Source organism: Dermacentor variabilis, chromosome 1 (assembly GCF_050947875.1).
Source record: "Dermacentor variabilis isolate Ectoservices chromosome 1, ASM5094787v1, whole genome shotgun sequence".
NCBI classification, from domain to species: domain Eukaryota; kingdom Metazoa; phylum Arthropoda; class Arachnida; order Ixodida; family Ixodidae; genus Dermacentor; species Dermacentor variabilis.
The window spans coordinates 73,080,425-73,098,528 of record NC_134568.1 but is presented as its reverse complement, the minus strand read 5'-3'; the positions used below and the strand labels follow the sequence as shown (position 1 = coordinate 73,098,528).

Here is an 18,104-nt window from a genome sequence, read left to right as displayed (position 1 = left end):
AAACATTCCCCGTCATCGTCTTGTTGCTACCTGTGTCATCAGAGTTTGATCGCTTGAAATTCAGCTATCGTTGTTTGTTTAGTCGTCTTACGTCGTGTCAAGATGATGGAGGAAGACTGCATTCCGTTTTCTTTTTTGGACACGGGGTGGACTTGCGACTTTTCGCAATGCCCGATTGCCAGCGATCAGGTGTGGAGCTACCTGCACTCAACCGCGACGGTGCTTCAGGGCCATCGTGGTTGGACATCTAAATAAGAGGGTTATGTGAGGAACGTTATGCTCAACCTGGAGCGCCAGTGACCCACAAGCGGGTCTTGTTCGGGCCGCTTGCACCTGCCCCATTGGATTTGACGTCTGTAGATTGACTCTTGCTTTTCTCATCCTGTAGTGGTGTAGAAGCTTAACTATATGCACTGCAATGCACATTTAGTTCTGTGCAAACTGTTACACGTATGTATTAAAACAAAGCTAAAATGAAGCCCAAGGATGAACTGGAGTGGCTTAGGTAAACGCTAACGCATACAACCTGTCGCGTCGTCAGCTGTCGAAGCAGGCTGCATTCAGTCAGCTAGCCTTTGCTTCATATCGCTCACTTATCTCGCACTTCGAGTAGTAGCCTAGCATGATGGCGGACTTTGCGCCATAATTTCCAAACAGATCGCACTTATATCATATAACTCGTCTCATCAAGTAGCCAATCTATGTGCTACCGAATGTGCAGCGACGTGCGAGACGGTGACACGATTTTCAAGATAATCGTTAGCAAATACGGCCCTTGATGTTTATTTCCTCTCTCAATTAAAACGCGCGCGTTAGCTGGAGCGCGCACACGTGCATGGCCGGCGACACGCCGGCGGAGCGAGCCCGCAAACTAAGGGTTAGGAGTGTACAGCGAGCACGACAGCGCGCTTTGACGCCACTAGCCGATGTCGTCCGGTGCATGCCACAGCGAAATCCTACTTCGCTGTCATTAACGTGCTGTCGCATGCCTATTTATCCATGCAGTGGCCGTGCCGCTGCACTGCAGCCTGACCGGAAGCTCGGGTGTATGTGAAAACAGTTGGCACGTAGAGTGGCTAGAAAAGTTTGAAGGCTGGCCTAAAATTGAAGAAGGGCAAACACTAATACAGATGACTCAGTACAAGCCGAAATTCATTATGAATACCTTTTCTTAAATGCTCGCCGAGAATCCCCGAGTGCTCGTCTGGTCACCACACTAAAGTGTCCGCATTCAACCGATTTACGGCGTTCACCCATGACGATCTTTTTAGTAGGTACCGCTACTCGGACGTAAACAACTAAAAAAAAAAAAACACGATGTTATTCTTGCCGTAATAATTCGTACATGCATACACGACGCTGTGCGCTGGCATGGCATTCAGAAACGTGGACACGGGAACTTGCCTGAGCGTGCCGGAATGCCCAGCCAGGCTGGGGGTCGTCTGCTAGCTTTCCTACCGCATAGTTGGCTTGTGAGCGGCGTGCTTGCACATGTGCAGCAGCTTTTTTGCAAAGTGTCCATTATCGGACTGCAAGTGCCAACACCACATTCGGATTATGAGGCAAGCCGTAGTGACAGACGAATGATTAATTTTGGCCCCCTGGGGATCTTTAACGACCACCTAAACTTAAGTACATGAGCGTTCTTGTATTTCGCACCCGTCGAAATGTGGCTGCCGCGGTTGGGATCTAACCCAAGACCTCCAGCAACGCCATTGCCGCAAAGCTACCATGGCGGGCACAGAAGTGTTAAATTGAAGTGCGACGCCTAGATTATAGACGTCCAACCGCAAAGTTTCATCCTAGACAACAGCTCTCGTTTCTCCCCTGGCGGAAAGATTTCATCTCCCACGGGTGCACGTTTCCGCCGCTTCCCTTCAGGGTCGTGCCCGCGCTTAGTTCGCGCTGCGTGCGAAGGGTCTCTTGTTTGCGACGGCATCTCTTCGGATGACTGGAAATTATTATTGTGTTGCTAACTGCCACAACAGCAGTGCAAACACGAAAAGGTTGATGCCACCAGAGAAATTCTGCCGATTCACAAGAAAATGGTACGATAAAAGCAGACGGCAAGCATGGATTATACTGCGGTGCGCCGAACAAAGTAAGTAAACAACTGGCAAACGAAGCGATCTCGTTTATTGATCACTCGTCAGTGTATCACAGTTTTTACATGTCTTCCACATCAATTTCAAGATTACTGGATATATAGTTCTTTTATTCAAATAAAAGCTTTCAGTTGTTAGACCAGCGCTTGTCCTGTCTTCTTTCTCGTGTTTGGTTTTTGTGTGCGCTGCCCAAGAATGGAAACCACTCCTTTTCCTTGCGCTAGCAGCGGCCGGAGTTCACGCGTGCCGAGCAATTGAATATGTGCACGATGCGTTGAATATGACCGGATTTCATTCCTGCGTCACCACTGCACCGATCGATCGAGTTACTGGACGATACACGCCCGCGTCTTGGTCGCGCCGGCATCGCTGAAGCAGAAATAATTACTAATGCTTTCAACTTCCATCTCTTGACTACTGTTAAAAGATTGCCAGGCTATTAACGCTGCTGCCTCTATTCTATATCGTAGGGGACGTACTAGTTAAAGTTGTGCGCGCAAGTCGTATTTGTGCTATGCGGCGATATATTTTGTTCATTTCCGCACAGTCTCGATGGAAGTCTATTGTTGGCAACGCAAGTAACACGGATTTGTAGCAAACATTTTGTAGGAAACTGCAAAAATGACTTTAGCCAACACGCATCGTATGTGCCGACGATTTTTCCGGCGGCACATACGATGTCGTTTCCGATTACCTGCTCCCCGTCACTTACATGGCTAAGCAGACGCCGCCCTTTCGCCGCATTGCATCGATGAAAATAATCGTCAAACGCGCCGATCTTCCTAAACGCAAATAGAAACGTGTACATCGTCCTTTTGAATAAAACGTCCACACACACACACACGCACGCACACGCACGCACGCACACACACACACACACACACACACACACACACACACACACACACACACACACACACACACACACACACACACACACACACACACACACACACACACACACACACACACACACACACACACGCGCGCGCACACACACACACACACACACACACACACACATCGCGCGCACGAAACGTGCCCAAACACGCGCAGTGCAAGAGGCAATCAAGGCGATGCAAACGAGAGCTGGGAGAGTGTACACCCGCTAGTTAAATTTTACCCCGCATGCGGCGCTCTCACACCGGCGCAACAGCGCCACCCGGCGGTGCCGTTCTTGTCTATACGGCGCTACGATGCCGCCTAGACGCTACGGTCTGGAAGCGCATGGCGCGTTTTTCGCGAGCGAAAAATGCGACTCGCGGCAAACGCCCGCGTTGCCGTCGAAGTGCGAGCACCCGCACAAAAAGAGGGAACGGCGCTTTCGCGTCGCGTTTTTTGGAGTTGCCAGACAACATAACTCCCGACGACATGAATCGTCGCTGTTGCCGCATATATAATATGCCCTTAAACTTACAAAACACTACAATAAAAATAATCTTAGTGTAATTAGACAGCGACATTTTTGTCCGAAGCGTATTTATCAAGCTTAATTTGAAGCAGCAAGATTGTGTGGGAAACTGCGACTATGTACCTTCCGCATGCTGAGAGGCTGCTGCTTGTTTACAACTTCACATAGAAAATATAATGTCGGCCGCTTACTACCGAGCAGAGGCGATTGCTACTATTAAGGGGGATGCTGAGGGCATCTGCAATACCGTCTACGCTGAGGGTATCTGCTATAGCTCGCCAAGCCTGGTCACGTTTGATGTTGTTCTTGTAATTGCGGTCACGTACGTCCCACAGGGCGCGACGGTTCTCCACTTCAGCTATTGCGACCTCGTTGAAGGTTGCTTTGTCCATTTTAGGTGAACACGATACGCGAACCAACACGATGCGCGAACGAAATCACGGTAGCACGTGCTTTCTTTGACACACGCGCCAGTTCTGCCGAAAAAAAAAAATGGCGCCAGAGAGGTTCCGTCGAGATGCGCAGAGAGCAGGGCCACCTGGTGGCAAAACCAAAATGCCACGTGACGAAATGCCACGTGACTTACCTGAACTCTGATTGGCGGACGCGCCGCCGCGACGCGTTTTTTTCTACTCCGAGCAGCAGCATGTGGCGGCGCGATTCCTGACGGATTATGCTGGGCACGCGTCACAATGACGCGCGCGCCCCACCATCCGCGCATCAATCGCGCCTGAAATCGCGCCATGCGGTTCCGCCTTTATGCGGCTTTGAGTCTGCCCACCGTGCGTCTGTTGTCCGCTTGACAAATGTGCACGGTTTCTTTTTCAGAAATGGCAGAAACGTACCGTACCTTGAACTTGAATTTAGTTTCACGTAGCCTTCCCCCCCCCCCCCCCCCCCCTGTACGCGAACTGTGAGCGACGAGTTCCAAGAGATTTGGGGCTGCGTCAGTAGAACCGACACAGCCACAAATTCCTACCGACGCGCAGGTGGCTGCGTCCGTGGAACCGACGCAGCCACCTGCGCCGGTAGAACCGACGTCTACCTATTCTCTGCCTCCACTCTCGCCTACCCTCTACCATTCTATACAGCTCTCCTCTGGACAGCTGCATGCTAGTATAAAGGTAAGCGCTGCAGTTTCTGCAATGCTTTTGCGCGTGTTCCCGGATAATTGGAGCCGTCAAGAGGGTGACGCCCATTGAGCTCCAGAGAGCATTGGGCACAGGTGTGCAATCAGGACTCGATGGGAACCAAAGGTCAGTGGACGCCTCGCATCGGGCGCTCACGGGAAGACTACAAATGAAGCTGCGCAGGGCGATATGGGCTGGACAATTTTTGAAGTGAGAGAAGCTCACAGTAAAATTGATTATGAAGAACGACTGAGGAATATGGAAGACATTAAATGGGCTGAGAGAGTTTTCAGGTATTTGTACAGGAAAAAACATTGATTCACAGTGGCGGAAAAGAACTAGAACACTTACCGGCGACCTTCATGGTGAGCAACATGGCAATAGAGAACGTCAAGCGGAAAGTCAAGAGAGGCTGAGATAATCTCATGGGTGGCGGCAATTGAAACCTGCCATGAGTAATTACTTAAGAGGGAAGAACGAGATCAGGAAAGAAACAATTTATGATAACTCAAAGGGAGGTTCATCACTTTTCGAAGCGATATCGAGATGCATTAGAACACGCACTTTTAAGCGAGATATAAGAAGGAAGAAGAAGCATGTGCTTGCTGCAGTAAAGCTAGGGAAACGATGAAGCTAGTTTTATTAGAATGCGAAGATATCTGCCCAGCGGTCGATTTAGGCATCTCTGGCCTACAAACGCTCTAAACCACCCCCAACGCGGCATGCAAGGAAACAGCAGAAGCGCAAAACATGATTTCAGTACTACACCATTCCATTTCACAATTGTAACATGTGGCCTAAAAGGAATACTTAAAGACATCCTTATTAATTAAATATTTTTAATTAGCTACATGAACATCGCCACTTTCTAAGCAAGTAATAGCCCCCTCTTCCCGAAATCTACCTGAAACGCTGGAACAGCGCTCACCTTGACATTTTCTAAATATCCGTACAAACTAAAAACTAAAGAGAAAGAAACGGGGGTAGGTAAATATAGTGTGCCTACTACAGGCTTCCAGAGAACTCATGGTTGCTAACTCAAAACCATAACGTAGACATGGCTTGATAGTATGATAACTACGAAAACATGTGCCTCCAATAACACTATCGTGGTGTTTGCAACAGAACGCCACTCACACAATGGCACATCGATACTTTTCTTGCAGACAGGCAGGCAATGGTAACAGAGAATTGAAGGAAGAAATTCCGCGGTGATAGACGTGATCATCATCATGGACAAACTTAATAATGCGCAGGAAATATAATCTCCCATATGCAATCCTCTGCAATGCACCACGCATTTCCACGCAATGCGAACTCCACAGTGACATGTAAACAGATACCACAAGAAACATTGTGCACGTTTGTGAACGATGCACCTAAAATTGGCACCTGTCACATTTGTAACATTTAGACAATTAGGAGAACTAGTAAAAGAAAGACCACGAAAAAAAAAGGGGGGGGGGGAATACAAAAGACATAAGGAGTAATTAAACAGGTGATTTCTGACAGGATGTAAGGGAAAATAAGATTACAACTGTTGCAGTTAATTTCTGATAGCTTTCCCGCCGCTATAACCGCGATGATCGCGGCTGACCCTATCAACATGTGCGTGTTTTGTGCATCAAGTGAACTTGCGACCACCAAGCTTACCCGCCGTGGTTGCTCAGTGGCTATGGTGTTGGGCTGCTGAGCACGAGGCCGCGGGATCGATGGGGGCGAAATGCGAAAACACCCGTGTACTTAGATTTAGGTGCACGTTAAAGAACCCCAGGCGGCAGAAATTTCCGGAGTCCTCCACTACGGCGTGCCTCATAATCAGGAAGTGGTTTTGGCACGTAAAACCCCGTAATCTTTTTTTTAATCTCCAAGCTTGACAATTATATGGAATGATCATGGCAGAGCTCAGCGTGAGTGCATTGACGCATACATTTGTGGTAGGTCAAGACGCTGTTGCGTCAAAGCACACGCTGAACTCTACATTGGCTAGCGGAGCAACCCGAAAAACACTAATAATAATAAAGGAGATAAAAAAAAGACTCCATTCAACATTTTCTAACAGAAACTTAAAGTCTTACAGGCAGGTAGTATTGAAATTGAAAGCGGTAGCAAAGCCTGGCTTTAAAGAGAAATGGGTCAGAGAGAAAGTTCCATGTAAGCGTGATGACAAGAGCACCAGCAACAATAAAGACGAGGATAAAGTGCCGTCTCGCTACGTGACGCAGGACATGAAACATTAACGCGCACGGTGATATCACTCGCGACAATGCTGCCCGACTGGGAAACAACGCCAAGGCAGCGTACGCGAATCCCTCGCATGACGAATTGTCACCTTCCCGCCGCCTTCGTGCGATGAGCACTGGGACAGCGGTATTAATTCAGCAGCTCCTTCCTCGTAGAGGCGCTTGGAACGAACGGCAAAGCGAGAAGCTTTTCTCCTCACGGGAATGTTCGAGACACTTTTGTTTTATTAAGTTCAAAGGCATTCACATGGCGCGGTTTATTCTCAGCGATCATTTATATTCCTCTATTCAGCATGAGGTCGCGGGTTCGATTGCTTGCAGTGGAAGCCGCATTGCGATGGGGTCGGAATGCGGGAGAGGGACAGAGAAGGGACTGCTGGTACATTGCTTCTCCAGTTGGTGCAATAAAACAGATAGTGGGAAAGCGCAGCTGTTTATCGCTGAGTGCGGGAAACATATTCGAGCGCTCTGGGGTATGAGGATAGAATGCGGTTAAGTCAACAGTAGCACTTCTGGCTTGAATGGGCGGATCTTGAGATGTGCTTGCGTCAGATGGGAGCGTCAAGCACTGCTGTGTGAGTATAGTTAAGCACATATCGAAAACAAAAATGGAAATTTACAGGGGACGCGTACACGTACATAAAGAACAAAGATGTCACAGGGACTATTACTGGTCACGGTAATATATCCAGGGTTAGATTGTGAAAATACACACACGCACACCCACACACACAAACAGGGGGGGGGGGGGAGGGAACGAGAAAAAAACCTAATATCGTTACTACACATAGAAGCTCTACACAGAGCAACAACGAAGAAAAGTAAAAAGAAATGGAGCGCGGTAGCACCGGGAAAATGAGCCTGCATAGTTTCAAGCACGGTGTAGCCATCGAAACCTTGCTGCAATAGTAAATTGCGAACGGTTGCAGTTTCGTCCATGACGTTGGTTTGGCTACACATCCCAGGCATTTGTTTCTTTTTCTTTTCCTATATACGGCCATTCTGCATCTTTTAAGACCGTCTTGATGACAATTATTGCTACGTTAGCTGACTAAAATAATACAAGATGTTATCATGACAATAAGAACAACGAGGGAGAAAATGTGGTTCTGCTTGTGCGCATATGCTTTTGGGTGGGAGGCAGTGAAAGTGGAAGGTCACCTGCAGAAAAATTAAACACGAAAAAAAAAAGACAATTCTGTGATGTGAAGAAAGTGCAGGCAAACCGGAAGATTCGAATGACTTCTAAAGATGACGCAAAAGCTGTACGCTTAAAAGCGTACGCTTAAAAAAAAGATCAAAAGAAATAATTATGCAGATCCCACGCACTATGGGAATGTTTGCTTTGATTGATGATAGGTAGCTGATGATAGTGATGCTGACGGCGAATGTTTGCTTTCTTCAACATTTTGTACAACGCAAGAGCGCTGAGTTGATGTTAAACGTTACCTTGCGTGCAGCACTGCTGTTTGTCTGCGTAGTACACAAAACACAAAGGGAGAGGTGTTTACTTGAGGCTTTGTTGTGCGCCATATTTCATGACCTCTTGCCTCACATGGCACATCGCATCGTGGCAGAAGCATTAAACTTGAATTGGATTATGGGACTCTACATGCCAAAACCACAATCGGATTATGAGGTAGGCCTTAGTGGCGCACTCCGGATTAATTTTGGAACCGTGGTATTCTTTAACGTGTCCCTAAATCCAAGTGCGGAAGCATCTTTTATTTCGCCCCTTCGAAATGCAGCTGTAGCCATACGCAAAGCTATCGCGGCGGGCACAGAAGTGTTGCACAGAAGTAGCAATTTGTATTTTCAAATTCACAACTGAAAAGTCGCTCGAGACTATGAAAAACGCTACTAAGGCAATGCTTTAAGTATCCCGTGCTAGGCAGTGCCAAAGTGAGTGTAGGATATATGGGCCTTAAAGCTTCATCTTTTTTTCTTTTCATTCTGCCCGATTAGAAGCGGGCAGCATCGCGGCCGGTGCAAGAGACCCGTAAAACAATGCCCGCAGAACGAAGATAAAGAGCAGCCGAAATCAACATTGCGGTTCTATGACCAGCTGCAATGGAACAACGGTGCCCATACTTCACCAGCGCGGCACCGCAAACTTACGGCCCCCGGACCGGCCGTTTCCTCCCTATTCGCCGGCGCATTTTCTTCGCTCTGGCGGCTCGGATGCCCGCAGCGTGCGTCTGTTATGTCGCTTAGCGTTTATTCCCCTGTTTTTGTTTCCTCTTCGTCGAAGCGCCAAGGCCGGGTGTCCATATGGTTGTATCGAAATTGAAGAGAGCTAATCACCCCAACAAGGAAGGAACTCGACCGGTCCGGCATTGAGGAAAAAAAATAATGTAGAAAGAACGAAGTCCTACGATTCAGGGTTGGGGGGATACCAAGGACATGACCCCTGGCTCGATAAGACACGCTATGTTGTCACGCTTGTGGGTCCGAAAACAACGGAAAAGACTAGGAGCAGGCGGTGCGAGCCCCCCTTCCTCCCCATAGTTTTCGAGAGCTGAATCGCGAATCGAGAAACTATTGCTTTGTTGGTGAACATAGGCAGGGAGTGCGTTCTGTTCCCTTATGGCCGCATTACGGTAATAACTGCCTCATGCTAAAGCACCCATGCGCATTTGTCATGCACGTATTCATAAGCGGCAAAAAAAAAAACGAAAGAAAAAAACGTGCCATCATTGATGTGAACTACTACACTAAGGCTTGCATATTGTAGCGCTTTATAGAAATATCTTTCCTGGGGGAGTTAGTGTACCCGTAAAACTAAGCTAATTTTGTATGCCTTTCGTATTCTTTTGTACGCCTTGCCGACAGCGTATTCTAACTTTGGACCCCCTATCTGCAAATCTCCCTAATAACCGATATGTAGTTATACTGTAACGTAAGCCAAGTCTAAACTTCACTGAACTCGCCCCTCATATTGCGCTAGAGCATGATGAACGGCTCCAGTGTCACATACTTGAGAGTGCGGAGGAGACGCAGAGGAACTGCCATATCAATACAGCGTAATCCGCTCTCTTGTTCTTCGAGTGTCACGTAGAAATATAACACCGCTTTCGCAATGGTAGCGGGAAGTTACAAGACGCCAATCCGTACGCACTGATCCACAGGGGAAAAAGTTCCATTGCTCATCACATAGCGACCAAGAACTCCAAAATGCGCCTTGAATAGAAAAGGTACTTCAGCCAGTCGCCTCGGTTTCCCACGGCAGCGCTCGTTTTATCGCACTCCCCGTAGGTAAGCAGTGAAAGGCAACATAACGTTACGAGAGCCGCGGTGAATACCATGTTAATGCGGCTACGCACAAAACATATATATGAGAGTTAGCGCATGAGAGTCGCTGGGAAAAGTGCGTACAGGCACGATTTACAAGTTCGGAAGGGTTGCGCCACGTTGGTACGTGCGCGCCGCTCTCGACGCGAGCTCCACGCAAGGCGCGCCCTAAATGATACCAGGCGTCCTGTTATGCAATGCGCTGCTGTCCCTCTGCTCCTCCTTCGCCCTTCTTTACCTACATTTCGCGAGCGCGCGCACCCTACACCGGCACTCTCCGCCACCAACACATGGCCCACACTTGCTGCCGCCCGAAGGAAATGACTGCTCACGCAAGCTGGTTCCTGGGAGTATCCTGCTCCCGAATATGGGTCAAGTTTAGGAAGATTACGTCTCTCTCTCTCTCTCTCTCTCTGTCTGTCTCTTTGCCTCTAGGCCGTTTTGGGTCGTTTCACATTCCCTTCTCTGTTGTGCGGCACCACCTAATGCGAATATTTTCAGACTACCCCGTAGCGAACACATCACGACCGCTGTGCGCCCGGCATTCCTTCCTGAAAGGCCAACAGCAACAAAAATTTTGAACTTCCCTGAAGACTTCAAATACGAGTGCATGCGTCACGAAAAGCTCGCAAACAACGTACGTCTTTGCATACCGAAACTCGAAAAACACACACGCGCCACACCCCGAACTTCAGAGAGGCTCTGGCGGCGCTCGGAAGTGACCTTCGAAATCGGACGAAATCCGTTGCGCGACGATATCGCCGAGGCCGTGTTCTGGGATTTCCGTCACATCCACTAACGGCCAGGCGCCTGCGTAGCCTGCTTAAATGCGATTGAAAGGCGCAGGAAAGTAGGACAATCAGCACTCCTGCACCTCTGCCAAGATTGATGTGATAGTATACACTTCTCATTTGGAACCAATTAAGCGAAAGAAAAATTTCGTTGCAGTTGGCCTTCTTCTTGGAACTCATGATCGCCAACGTCGTGATTATGATCCTTTTAAACGTTCTAACGTATTATTTCGGTTATTCGTCGCCCTTTTATTCTATTCGCGTCGACGCAAGTTCGCGTGCATATTCCTTCCCAACGCACAGAGTTCTATGTTCAACGTTTCAATGTCCGCAACAGAGAAAAAAAGGAGCACCGAACGGTCTGTGCGTTTATCGTGCATTTCTCTCTCTCTCTATCGCTCTGCCCCTCCCCCCCCCCCCCCGCCTTCCCCACGTGTACGGTGGCTAACTGGACAAAGTGTAATGAACCTCCCTGCCTTTCGTTCCTTCCCTCTCTGCCTTTTCGTTGCGCTTCGAAACTATTTGCGCGTATCGACACTCGCTGGTTGCCGCAGGTCTCAACGAACATGCAGCCTGGGCCACCAACTTACCATGGACATCGAAGCAGTGACATTAAAGAATATGTTGAGAGCGTACATGCCATGGTTCCTTTTTATAGACTCCTAAATTGGACCTACGAAATTTGCCGTTGTACGGACTCACCTTATTTTCACAAAAATCTCGAAAATTAGATGAGAAGAAGCATTTCGGCATCGTCCAGGATTTCTTTTTGTATTTTATTTATTCCTTTAATAAACATCTGCACTCACATAAGCTGTCCGTTTGCGGATGCTCAGCTTAAAGTGTTCCTGAAACACTTTTTGAGCATTGTAAGAAAGCGTTGCCGATCTGTTAACGAGGCTGCTGTGAACATATCAGTCAAATATTACCGCACTGCTTGCCGCAGGGAACTTACAATCTAGGGTGCTTGGTTTGTCACGCGGCTAATACCATCATCTTTCAGGTTTAGTTCGAATTGTTGAAGGAAAAAAATGGAAATTCTCACTCTTGGAGACTTTTGGCAAGTAAACATGATCATAGCTGCGACCGACGCCACAAAACTGCATGAAATGAACTCAATAAGCACCGCTGTCAGATTTCGAACAATTCGGTGTGACCCAAGTGTTCAGAATTGTTACACAGCGTTAAACTACAGCTTCTCTCATTGCAGGTGTAGTTTGAGCTAACTGTTGTGTACAATAACGTTTTTTATACCCTTAAGAGTAAGGGCGTTAGACATGGAGCGCCAGCGCCCTTAAGGGTGTAATTTTTTTTTTCTACTAGGGATTTGGGGAAGTCCGAAAAAAAATTAAGAAAGAAAGAAAGGGAGCGCTGCTTACTTCGTGGTCCAGCAGGTCCGTCTTGCTGAGCGACACGTACTCGGTCTGCTTGATGAGGTCCATGGCGTCGATGAGATCCAGGTCGCGCTTGCGCAGACCCGTCTTGCCATTGAGCGGCAGCATGTCGGCCGGTGTGGTCGCTGCTGTCTTCTCCATCTTCATGTCGGTGCTCATGGCGAAACGCTGCACGACGAACATGAAAAAGAAAAAAAGAAAAGAAAGAAGCAGAAACGTTAGCCGGTTACCTAGAAAGAACGGGCGTGAATCTTCACTTTGTGGTCAAATCTGGCGCGTAACTGTGTCTCCGTGTCAATGTTGCCCACAGCCATGAAGTCAGTGGTCATGTTCACAATCACCAGCGTGGGCTTCGACACTAAGTTGCTTACGAAATTTACTAGAGGGAAAAGTGGCTCTAATGTCTTCGGGAGCTGCAGTCATGGTGGTTCTGCCAGAACAGGAGTGATGGCCACTACACAGATTTGCTTCAAACGTCTTTGCGACTTTGCAAATCGATCATTCAAAACTACATATTGATTTATAAGTGCAACAATTGGCAATAATTACGCATGGGCGCAGTATTATTGCGACCTTCGTTTAGAAAATTAGGATCAATTGCTTCGTAATTTAGCTACATAAAGGTTACGAAGCGTAATAAATAATGCTATAGGAAAATAGGAATCCACAAGCCTGAATATCAGACAAATGTATGAATCGCCGCGCCAGAGTTACCTTAAGTAACTTTCTTACGGAACAAGACTATGGGCCCGAGGACATCCTGCAACTTCACACTCACCCCTCGGGTTACTGCGCCCCTCACACGAGATTCGCAGCTCATGTTATCACGCGCGCTATGCTCCAGTTGCGTTGCAGCGAGCACCCTGAGCATAAAAAGGAAGAAAAAATAGCGCTTTGGGTGTTTCGCCGATGCCTTTCGATGGACGTTGCATACACTCGTATCCTCTGACATTGCATTGTGGGTTGCAGCACGCGCCAACGCGCGCGCTATAAAGTAATTTTAGAGTCGCCTGCATGTATCTCTGGCTGGCAGGAAGATTGATGGAAAATATCCATGGTGAACTACGCCAAGAGCGCACGACAGATAAAAACATAGCGCAGCGGTAGTAGTCGTACTAAAAAAAAAAGGGGGGGGGGGAGGGGGTAGGTCAACCCCAAATTGCAGACACTATAGGAACCGAACCCGCATTTACCCTTAATTGCGACATTTAAATGCTTCCCTATATGTAATGCGAACGCCTTAGGAAGAAATACTCGAGGCGGCCTCGCACGTCAAAAGCAGCACTGCAGTTACGTTTGTCAATGCGCTCCACCTATGGTACACATCGTTTAGTCTAAAATCCGGACAATGGATAAAACCAATTGTTGCGACATACCACACAGCCAGACAGAAGGAAAAATCAGGCTAACGTACTGCCGCCCACGTATCGATAGGGTTCATGCAAGCTGCCACGTTGACACGAGCTGTCACGTTGCGCCAGCGAAAAAAAAAACAATAAAATAAAAATTCCTTTTGAATCAGGTAAAATGTGTATACCCGCACGTATATACACAGCATACATATATCCATGTTCTCAAACTCGTAACTTGCCTCCTGCGTTACGCCTTAACCCTCAAATTGGCCGGCTTTAAAATCGCAGGTAACCGACACGAGTCACTTGGCGCCGTTTCACGTGGCACAACGCTTATGTAACGACGTTCCCAACAAATGTCAGAGCAAACGCTAGAAAATCAACACTTCAAAAATTCGAGGTATCTCACATTTTTTGGGCACGTGGGCAGCCTGTATCCCCGAGAAACCGCAGTGAGTCCCCACGCACACGACCGCGCAGTCAGAGGCCGGCGCTGCTGCCGCTCGCGTGCATACAAAGTCTCACTCTACACGACCGACGCGAATGGAGGGGGGGCACTACTCACAGATGCGCACGCACAGTAGTACCGGGAGCACTGGGTGGGAGCCTCTTAAGACAGTGCAACAACAGCAACCTGGCAACCGCGGCGTTTGCGGAAAAGGTTGCTGGGGGTGGCTGAAGGTGTGCGTAGGAGGTGGGAGGAGGGAACGGGGGGTGGGGGGAGAGGTTGCAGAATAGAGCGGGCGGATTCTCGGAGCACCGGCGATGTCACTGCGCGTGGCCAAGACCTCCGCGGCGAGCGCACAGCGAGCGAAAATTCGGCGATCGCCCTTGGCGCGCCGGACTGCTTCCCATGCGGGGCCTCCGCCGGGCAAAATAATTGGAGTCGCTCATGCGGACCGTGCCCTGCGGTGGTTCCTCGCAGACACGCGTTCTGCTTTCTACTTCGTCTTCTTTTTGTTTCTCATGCGCCTCATCGAAGGAACAGATGGAAAACAAAATTAAAGAACGAAGAGCACGAGGCGCTGCTTCACTGGCTAATTCTTGCTCGTCGTCCGCGAGTGCACCGTTGTCGAGACGTATGCGCGTTGCGTGCGTGGTTTCCTGAGTGCGTGGCTTCCGCCGGCGCAGTCGTGCCGTCGGAACAAGCGGTAGTGGGTGTCGCGGCTCATTCCGCTGCTAGCGAAAGTCGCGACCCGGCGAGCGAATACCGGGTCGAGGGCACGCCACGAGACCGCGCTTCTGCGTCTCTTTTTCTTCCTCTGCTCATTTTTAAAAAATTTATTTATGGGCACTTCTCGACAGTTTTCTATTCATTCCCAGCACTACTAACCGAGTCTTACAGCCTGTTGCCTTTGCAGCTGTGAGCGAGAACACGCACCGAGCTATCATGCTTCTTCCTTCGTGGCCTGGTTATGAGATCCGGTGTTCGTTTAATGGTCCCCGAAGCAATTTTAGCTGTTTCCAAGAGAAGCGTTAGGAGACACAGAGTACCTTTCACGCAATGCAATAAGAGTGTTTAAATAATTCCCCTGCTCTCAGGCCGCGACGATTTCTCTCAACTGGTATGTCCATGCGCACAGCATCGTCCGATGACGCGAGTGCCGTCTATGGCTCCTATCGGTTCTAACCGAGTCACGAGGAGCGTGCGCCTCCTGGTGACATATTCCTTCTTTCTTTGGGGAGGGTGGTCTCTAGGCGACGTTCAAGTGTGGTGCGCGCGTCTTCCACGCCGTGAACTCGCCGCAGTGCATTCAATCGCTGGACGCGCCCTTTAGCGCACAAAGACGAGTGCGGGATGAGAGTATGGCGCTCCGGCAGGCGGCAGCATGTCAAGCGCACTCCAGCGCCGGACCTGCTCCCTCGTTCCGCCTTATGGCCGCACCTAATTCTGTTCAAAAGGACGGGAGCTCACGTTCATTACGAGGAATCCACAGGGCGTCCGATCCACGGCCGTTCACCACTGCAGGATTGTTAACGGCGTTTCTCGCATTCTTTCTCGCCCTCCCGCCTTCCCACCTGCGCTCCTTTCTTCTACCCAAGAAAGAGGCATTTCAGAGAGCCCAGCATTTTCGGAAGAAACTCGATTCCTCTCCAGCCCAGGCACTCGCGTACAACTATAAAGATAGTAGTTACAGGAGGCCCAACTTGCCCAAAAACAGTTTTTTTTTGTTACAACAGACAATCGGCATTTCCTGGGAGTAGTTCGCCTATTTCGTTGTCTGCATATACTGCTAGACATAAGAGTGATGCAACTGTATGTCTAAATTATTCCGGATGTCGCCGTATGCGAAGTCGATGAAATCGCAAGCCCGAGTCACGTCACTCACCCATTCTACGTAGCAGTGGCACGAAAAACATCGCTTTCATCGATAGTGAAGTGAAATCTTTAAAATCCGTACATATATTACAACGTTTATGCATCACAAGACGCCAACAAACAATGACACCAAGGACAACACAGGGGAAATTACTTGTACATACTCATTGAAAATAAAGAAATTATAAATTAATGGAAGTGAAAGTGGATGAAAAAACTTGCCACAGGTGGGGAACGATCCCACGTCTTCGCATTACGCGTGCGGTGCTCTACCGATTGAGCTACCGCCGGCGCCGTCTTCCCATCCACTTTCTAGGGTATTTATATGTTACTGGAACTAACCCTGGGAATATTAGCCGGCGCCACAACTCATAAACCTTGGCGACGAATGTGGAATATCCTTTTCTGCCGCAGGCGTCACGAGTACGTGATCTTTTTGGGGAAAGGCAACTGGTCAATGAACCCACTCGTGCTACCTGAAGGCATCAATACCGCATCATTAATTATAGCGCGAAAAAGAGAACGGATGACAGCAAGAAGCCCACACGACAGCTGTCGTCCGTTGTCCTTTTTTTTTTTCGCGCTAGTTAATGATGTCTGAAGTCTGTAATAAGCACCAACTAACCCAACTGTCTTCTTTAGAAGTTATAAAAGCACATCCACGTGTCCGTCCATTTGTTTCGCTGGCTGTATTTCCTTGCGCGGCTGTTTAATAATTTGTACCAACTTGTTCTTTCGTTCGCGTGCAGTGATGACTCACATCAGCATAGAATGATCCCGTGCGCAAAGGGTGGCTTCTGAGGGGACATCAGCTGTCGCTCGCGACTAAATAATGAGGAGCTGCAAAGTAGGTCTGTTTATGTGGACGCTATGTTTCCCCGGTTACAGGTTTCCAAACCGAGTTCCCCTGCTCGCAATGTGAGCAAAACAGCCGGTCAGGGGCTAGCATATATACAGGGTGTTCCAGCGAACACTTTCAAAAATCTTTAAATCTTGCCTGTGGCCGATGTCACAATTCTAGTTCATGAGCTGATCTACTCGAAGCGGTGGACAATACTTACAAAAAAAAAATTAGATGCAAAATCGACAAAATGATGAAAATTCACTAATTAAGTTTTTAACTAATTACATTATGGCCCATATTGCGATTGACAAATTATAGCCGTGGAGTAGCACTGAGGAACCCCGGAGCGCGTGCGTGCGTACGACCGACCTTTTCGTCTATCAATGTGGGTTGCCAACTGGCACCAGCGCGCCAAGATTACGACGCGACCAGCAGCTGCCAGCCACGGTGGCCCGGCCGTCGCTGCGTCCCCCGCCTGCTTGGATGCCCACCTCGGAGTTTAGGGCGCGGCTCAGTAACCCCAATTGCGAAGTCGAGAGCGCGCGCGGTGACATCGTGAACGGGACGCCATCGTCGCCCGGGCTCGTGTGGCGCGTGCGCCGAGAGGCGAAGTCGCGCACTAATCTCCCAGCTTCGCCCGTGGGCCGCGGTGAAAACGCGCTCACAACGGTCGTCTCCGCTTTGTGCGGTTGTATGATGGGTCGAGGCCTCTCGGAGCAGGTTGTTTCCGGGGAAAACGGCCGAGGAGGAGGAGCGCATGCCCTGGTCGGTCGGTGCGACTTCGCTCTAGGCGCTACTCGTAGATTCTTCTCGCACGTCTCCGACATCGCGATGACCGATCTGCGCGGGAAGCCGGCATAAATGCCTGAACAGGGGAGAAGATCAGCGCTTGCGTCGTTGGCGCCTGTCCTGTCCCCTGACCCGAAAAGGAAGCGAGTGGTGACGAGGTATCCAAAGGGCAACCTCGAAATTAGTCGCAGTTACGCTCCTCGGCACTTTCGATAAATCTAGAGCAGTGCACGAGATTGCGATTGAAAACATGCCAGCGTCGATATTCGTTTCACGCCTCTCCCACTTGCCTCTGTTAAATCAAAGGGACAGCTGCAATTCGATTGATCATAACTACTTCTTGCCCGAACTCCAATTGACGCGTTCGACACAGTGCAGTAAGCACAGTGTGTGCGAAGACTTAACTCATGTCTTATGCGTCTGCGCTCACTCTG

General features: G+C 49.0%; 1 protein-coding gene across 5 annotated transcripts in view; it reads right to left on the bottom strand.

Moving 5' to 3' along the window:
• The window catches only part of LOC142579308 (acyl-CoA Delta-9 desaturase-like), a 162,068-nt gene that overhangs the window by 52,653 nt on the left and 91,311 nt on the right, over nt 1-18,104 (bottom strand). For 4 of the 5 annotated variants that reach the window (XM_075689375.1, XM_075689402.1, XM_075689395.1 and 1 more), the window contains exon 2: nt 12,351-12,533. In XM_075689375.1, coding sequence (XP_075545490.1) covers nt 12,351-12,533 — 183 coding nt within the window. Of the gene's footprint in view, nt 1-12,350; nt 12,534-14,126; nt 14,274-18,104 lie in introns of those variants that run through there. The other variant, XM_075689386.1, reaches the window with a different exon arrangement.